This window comes from Haplochromis burtoni, unplaced genomic scaffold (genome assembly GCF_018398535.1).
Source record: "Haplochromis burtoni strain Fernald_Lab_line unplaced genomic scaffold, NCSU_Asbu1 Contig_84, whole genome shotgun sequence".
NCBI classification, from domain to species: domain Eukaryota; kingdom Metazoa; phylum Chordata; class Actinopteri; order Cichliformes; family Cichlidae; genus Haplochromis; species Haplochromis burtoni.
Genome location: NW_024582445.1, coordinates 65,458 through 71,820, shown reverse-complemented (window position 1 = coordinate 71,820; position 6,363 = coordinate 65,458). Strand labels below are relative to the sequence as shown.

Sequence of the window (6,363 nt, the reverse complement as noted above, 5' to 3'; positions counted from 1 at the left end):
AAATGGCAGCAGTTTTTTTGTTTTTTTTTTAAAATTCTGATGTTCATTTTGTACGCAGAGTATTAGTGACACAAAAAATATTGTTCGTTTTGAAATTTTGAGATTAAACTTGAAATGCTAAATATTAATGCCTAAATACTGTTTTACTAGTTATAGTCCAAAATGTGTTGCTCAGATCTCTTATCGTGCCTTATTTACCACCATATTGTATTTATGTGGTAAAAGACAAATAATTTTCAAGTTACCAAAACTGATTCCTAAGTATGATTTTTTTTTTTCTTTCTTCTTCTTTTTTTTTTTTTTAATTTTTATTTATTTATTTTTTCTCCTCTAACCTGTCTACAAAAGGCATTTTGTAAAGGGTATAGTGGTATAGTACCTGTGTAGGTTTTTGACTTAAAACAACAGGTTTAATCTCAAACTAGTGTTTCGAGTTTAATCTTAAGTGTGGTCCTAATACTTGTTTTGGTTTTTTTTGTTGTTTTTTGTGTTTTTAAGACTAGTAAAAGTGTGATTCTTAGGTCATGTGTCTTTAATCTGTAATGTATTATTAGAGCACCTGTGAAAAGAAAAATGGAATCCAGGTTTCAGAAGACGTTCCAACATTGTTTGCTTAGAATAAAACAGCAAAAACTGCCTCCTCCTTTACAAAAATAAGAATAAACTGAGAAATTGTAAAAGTAACCTGCAAATAAACCTTGAAAATGTGTTTTCTTTTGGTTTTTTTACACTTTACAGCACAATTTCAAAATATAACCTAGTTATTGTAGTACTTTATTACAGATTTATTGTTTTGATATACTCAATTGATTGATTTATTCCAAACTACAAATGTCACCTTTTTTATGTTTTGGTCTCCATACAAAAAGCCTGGTGTTTTTTAGCACATAGGTATGTGATTGAAAACTGGGTACTGTATGAACATGGGCATGGACAGGCAGGCCTCTTGACTTTCCCATATTAGCATACGTCATTGACTGCTAAGATGAGGGTACCGGAACTATGGTGACGCAGGTAAAGTTGTTACTTAAACGTTCTCTCCACCTCTTCTTTAGTTAATATACATGGTATATTTATACCAGTTGTATTAAGGAAATGTTGATATGTTATTTTATCAGCAAGCAGATACAAATAAAGGGGCTGTTGTGTGTAATTACGTAAGGGGCGTGGCCTCACATGCACAATCCGAGTTGGTACAGGTGGGATACTCACGCGCCTGGCTGTCCGCTGGAGCTTCCGCTGATACAGAAGTTAGCGCTTTAGGACTTTACAAGACGTTTTTGTTTTTCGTCTCTGCTTTTATACTGGAAATGCAAACGGTTGCTTCTAATAACAAGCGTGCTTAAAGTTTTACAAAAAATGCCTTGTGTAAAGGAATTCAAGAGATTAAGCTCGTTGTTTCTGGCCATTTTATCATTTTTTACTTTCCAAGGTGAGAATAAAGCGTAGTTACGCCTTATGACACTTATCTGTGTGATTTTGTTTGTTAGTATTAGAAATTTTTGTGTCATTTTTAGGGTTAGAAAAAGAGGGCTTTGTTGTGCGTTTCTGTAACGACAGCATTGTTCCTGATTGTAAGATTAAACGACAGTAATTCTGTTTAATTGGCATTATTTTGATGTTAGCAGACTTATTGCGTGACCTTGCAATTTCGTTTCTAATTCAGTTACTTGGCTACATCCTCACAGGTGCCCGCTGTGAACTGCTGGTTTCTCCTGCTGGTCCCAGTCTGGTGAATGCTTTAGCTGGCGAAAACGTGACTCTGGCTGTGTCCTTCAGTGGTGCCACTGACCCAGTTGTTAGTTGGTTTAAGGGGGTTTTAAATATTGCTACATGGACTATAAACTCCAGTGCTGATCCACCTGTAGCTGCAACTTTCAGTAGTGTAATCAGGATAGACAAACAAAGTGCAAATCTCACCTTTCTTAATGTTCCACTTAACTACACCAGTGACTACACCATCGAAATGGTTAAATCTGGAATGAGTAAAGCCTCAACTACTTTCACTCTTAAAATATTTGGTGAGTGGGCATATCTGGCTGGAAGACGTGCTGTTGTTGATGGCTTAGATAAAATGTTAAATATAACTCTTTAAATATTAAACAACTGTTTAAATATTTGAGACAAACCATAAATGAAAATTAAAAAATGAAATCTGACATTTGAGAAGTTATGCAGTTTATCTTTTATATGTACCTGCCGTCTTAATAAGGCTGATGCATTAGAAAGGAAAGGCAGTACACTAGAGTAGATATATTCATCTAGTGGTTCTTCTTTCCTTTCATGTTTTTATTTACAGAATACATCCAGAGCTTGACTCTGAGCTCACAGCCGGGTCTTATCAAAGAGGGAACTGAGAACTTCACCCTGCAGCATAGCATGCTCCAAGGAGTGTTTGAGCAACAAATGTGGTTCTTCAATGGCATTGAAATAAAAAACAGCTCACACTATTTAGTGAAGACACAGGCAAATAGTCTTGTGATCCTCAGGCCAAACCGAAATGACACAGGAGAGTACGCTGTGTTACTGACAAACCCCTTCAGAAATGCAACGGCATCTCAAAATGTCTCTGTGCAGTGTAAGTTTAACAGTTTAAAAGTTTTACAGTTTTAAAGTCTTCTTTATTTATATACGTATAAGTTTCTTTATTTATATCCCTGTTTTCTTATAACGCTCTATGGTGTGTTATAGATGGACCTGATGAGCCTACACTTGAGGCCCATCCACTTCAGACTTTTTATTTAGCAGGAGACTCTTTGAACCTCTCCTGTCAGGCTAATGGATTCCCACAGCCAATCTCTGAGTGGGTCTTTGGTGGGAATATCATTTCCCTAAAAGGAGTCCTGAATCTAACAAATGTACAAACCAGTCAAGGAGGTGTTTACACATGCAGGCTGGTCAATGAAGATACAAAAGAAAGCCGCCAAAAGAACATGACCTTAACTGTTTATGGTATGTGGAAAAGTAGACATTTTATCTTTTAGGTCATGTTTTTGTGAAATTGTTCTCAATTTGGATTGAAAATTATAGTTTAGTTTGTCATGGTTTGCTGTACATAGAACATAGTGCTCATCTAATGCTGTTTATATTTAGAATTTATTTAGAAATTTTTCATTTCTAAATAAAATATTTAAACGTGTACCCAGACATTAATAACAGATTCATTTTATCTTGGGACAGAGCGGCCAGTGGGCAATCCTGAGTGCTCGGTGCAGTCAGTGAATGCCATCAACCTGCAGTATCACTGTGAATGGGTAGGGGGAACCCCACAGGCCCAGCTGTCTTTTCCAGAGCTAAGCAACTCCAGCAGTGGAGCAGGGAACTTCAGCTTAACCGTCAATGCATCAGATAATCTAAATGGGAAAACAATCCAGTGCATGGCAGAACACCCGGTTGAACATAATAAGTGCAATATCACTGCAAGCAAGTTTTAAATTTTTAACTCATAACAAATCCACATAATGTATGCATAATGTGTTTTATTGACTTTGGCAGTCGAGTCTAAACAGGCACCTTGTGTTCTCCAGGTGGTCCTGTAGCATTCCTTCCAATTATGAGAACCACAGTTGACTCTGGGGGCAAAATAGTGGTGACAGTCCGCTGTTTCAGTGAGGCATCGCCTAAAGCTGTTGTGTCATGGTTCAGTAGCAATGAGACTGTCACCAACGGGTCCACATACCAGATCAGCAGCAACACCTCACAGCTTATGATTCGTCATTACAATGTCAGCAACTTTCTTCTCCAAAACTACACCTGCACATGCAGGAACCCTCTGGGCAGCAAGAAAAGAGAAATTCAGCTACAAGGTATAACTCACTTGTTCAATTTAATTTAATAGAGAAATATATTTTTTACAGTACCATGTTTAACAGGTGATGGAAGTTACTAGTTAAAATAAATTGTTAAAAAAAGGGTTGATTACTCAGATCTTTAAATGTACCTGTCTGACTATGTAATAACACTGGCAACTAAAAGTAATAGTCGACATTCACATCTACTAGGGGTAGATAAAAGTATAAAATTGTATTCAGAAAAACCTATGTAAAACAGTAAAGGAAACATTAGTCAGATGAGTGAAATTGTGAGGACATAAATCTTCAGCTGGTTTTATAATTAAAATAACTAACAAAAATAACCAACAGTTTCTTGTTTTCTCAGTTCTGAGGCAGTAATGTTTAGAAAGCAGTTTGAGCTTTCAAATCAAAGTTGAGAAAGTGGTATCAAAGTAATTGTTATTTGCAGATCCACTTAAAAATAAAATATTTAAACATATTTTGACATTTTTGTGTCGACTCTAAAGTTAAATATTTGCCATTAAAATGTAAGGATTCTGCTGCTTTGGAGTACTGCTCGCATTGCTTGAAACAAAGGCACAATGGGCCCTCAGAAACAGAGCTAAGTAATACCTGAGAATGCAATTTCCTTTCAGACAAAGCTCTTCAGTTTTGGTGTACCCTCGCCTCCCCCCTTCTTCTGCCCTTCCTTGATCTCCCCTACTCTCACAATCCCTCTCTCTTTCCAGGACCATCCATCTCAGATTCCAGTTTGTTCCCTAACCGAAACGGAACCATCGTCACGTTGACCTGGGAGGTCCCATCTATGTCTGTTGTTACAGGTACTAAAATTAAGGGAAGGTCTTAAATGTGCTAGTTTGACTTATCTTCACAAGATTATCTCTAAAGAAAAAACACAGAGACTCACCCTTCTTGTTTTGATATTCCATAACCCATGTGAATGAATACTGCTAGTGTGAAAACAGAAACTCAAAATAGAAGATAGGGGTGTAAATAATGTGTTGTCTGTGAAACTACCATCTACATGGAGCTGTGTTTTGGGCAAAATATTTTAAAGATGAAACTACTAGGAAAATCAAATGCCAGTTTTGGTTATGGCTAGTATCGGCTAGTTTATGTATATACAATTATCCGTTTCAGTAAGCTCTAACATTGATCACTGAAATCTTGAGAGATCTGCTAGAATTAACTGGTTTCCTCTGTGAATTGTGATGCTACAAAACAGAATTGTGTGTGATTTTGTTAAGGGTTCGACATCCAGATGAAAGGACCAGACCTTCTGAGCAAAAATCGCAATGCCCCTCTGACTAAAAGCAGCTCAAATGTATATCGCACAATCCAGCAGAAACCTGGTTCTGCCAGGAGTACGGATATCTTTTTCCTTGATCCCAAGCTGACCTACTGGTTTCAAGTCATCCCCAAAGCTCGTATGACCAATGGAGAGCCATCTAAGAGCCAACGAATTGGTCCAGGTATAGCACAGCTGTCTGTGTGAAACAGCTCTTATCTCATTGTTAGTGATGAGCCTACAGTAGTAACATTTTTGGTTACAGTCTGTCGTGTTGATGGCAGGTGAAGGACTGAGTGGTCCTGCTATTGCTGGCATTGCAGCAGGCATCCCCTGCAGCCTTCTGTTCCTTCTTTTGCTGACTGGCCTCATCTACCTTGGTGTCTACTGCATCAGGAACAAAAGTAGGTGAATTTAAATACTAAATATAAATCACATTTACACTTACTTATTTACTTTACTTACTGTGATGCTTTTCTTTGGACTTTTATGTTTGCTTTTCATAGGTCATCAGCCAAGATATCCAGTTCCCAGAGCAGTTGATAAGGTTTGAAATACACTAGACAGCATAATTAATGTGCAGGAATTTATCTGGATAGTTTTACTGCTAGTTACATTTAACTACTTACATTTATCCCACTGTACTCATATTGCATTTGTGTTGAAGCCTGGTTTATTTAAAAAAAAAAATTCACATTGCACAATGAATCGTTGTTATATTTGATGATTACATTTTGTGCATGTCATGTCCTCCACAGGTAAAAAACAGCCAACCAAATATCACTGCGAATAACATGCTGAAAGGAGTGTTGAGGTCCCCCCCTGACTACAACAGGTTACAGAAGGTAGTCTTACTATAACAAATAAATAGATGTAGTGGGTAACTGTTTCCATTTATCACAGAAAATAAGGGTTTTCTCTTTTTTCTTTTAGACTCTCTCTGAAAAATCAGTGTCTCTGCCTGCATTTATCCCTCCTCCACCTACCAGAGTTGCTACAACCGTCTAAGTTTTTAAAAAAAACAAAACAAACATTTGTATTGATGTGGATGGGAACTCTTTTTGTATATTTATTTTGTATATTGTATATCTAAAATAAGGATCTCTATTCTTCTGTCATTCTGTGTGTCTGTTATATGTGAGAACTGAGATTTCCACTTGTAGATGGATGTGTGTGTGTGTGTATATATATATATACATATATACATACATACACATATACATACATATATACACACACACACACACACACATATATATACAGGGAGTGCAGAATTATTAG

At 36.8% G+C, this 6,363-nt stretch overlaps 1 protein-coding gene across 1 annotated transcript; it reads left to right on the top strand.

Moving 5' to 3' along the window:
* The first annotated feature begins 247 nt into the window (after window positions 1-247).
* On the top strand, window positions 248-6,095 carry vsig10l (V-set and immunoglobulin domain containing 10 like). The gene is made up of 12 exons (XM_005925591.2): window positions 248-1,432; window positions 1,689-2,021; window positions 2,300-2,578; window positions 2,692-2,952; window positions 3,181-3,423; window positions 3,528-3,806; window positions 4,523-4,615; window positions 5,042-5,266; window positions 5,367-5,486; window positions 5,589-5,629; window positions 5,841-5,927; window positions 6,016-6,095. The coding sequence occupies exons 1-12, from the start codon at window positions 1,360-1,362 to the stop codon at window positions 6,088-6,090; spliced, it is 2,109 nt and encodes a 702-aa protein (XP_005925653.2). The 5' UTR covers window positions 248-1,359; the 3' UTR covers window positions 6,091-6,095.
* Window positions 6,096-6,363: the final 268 nt, after the last annotated feature.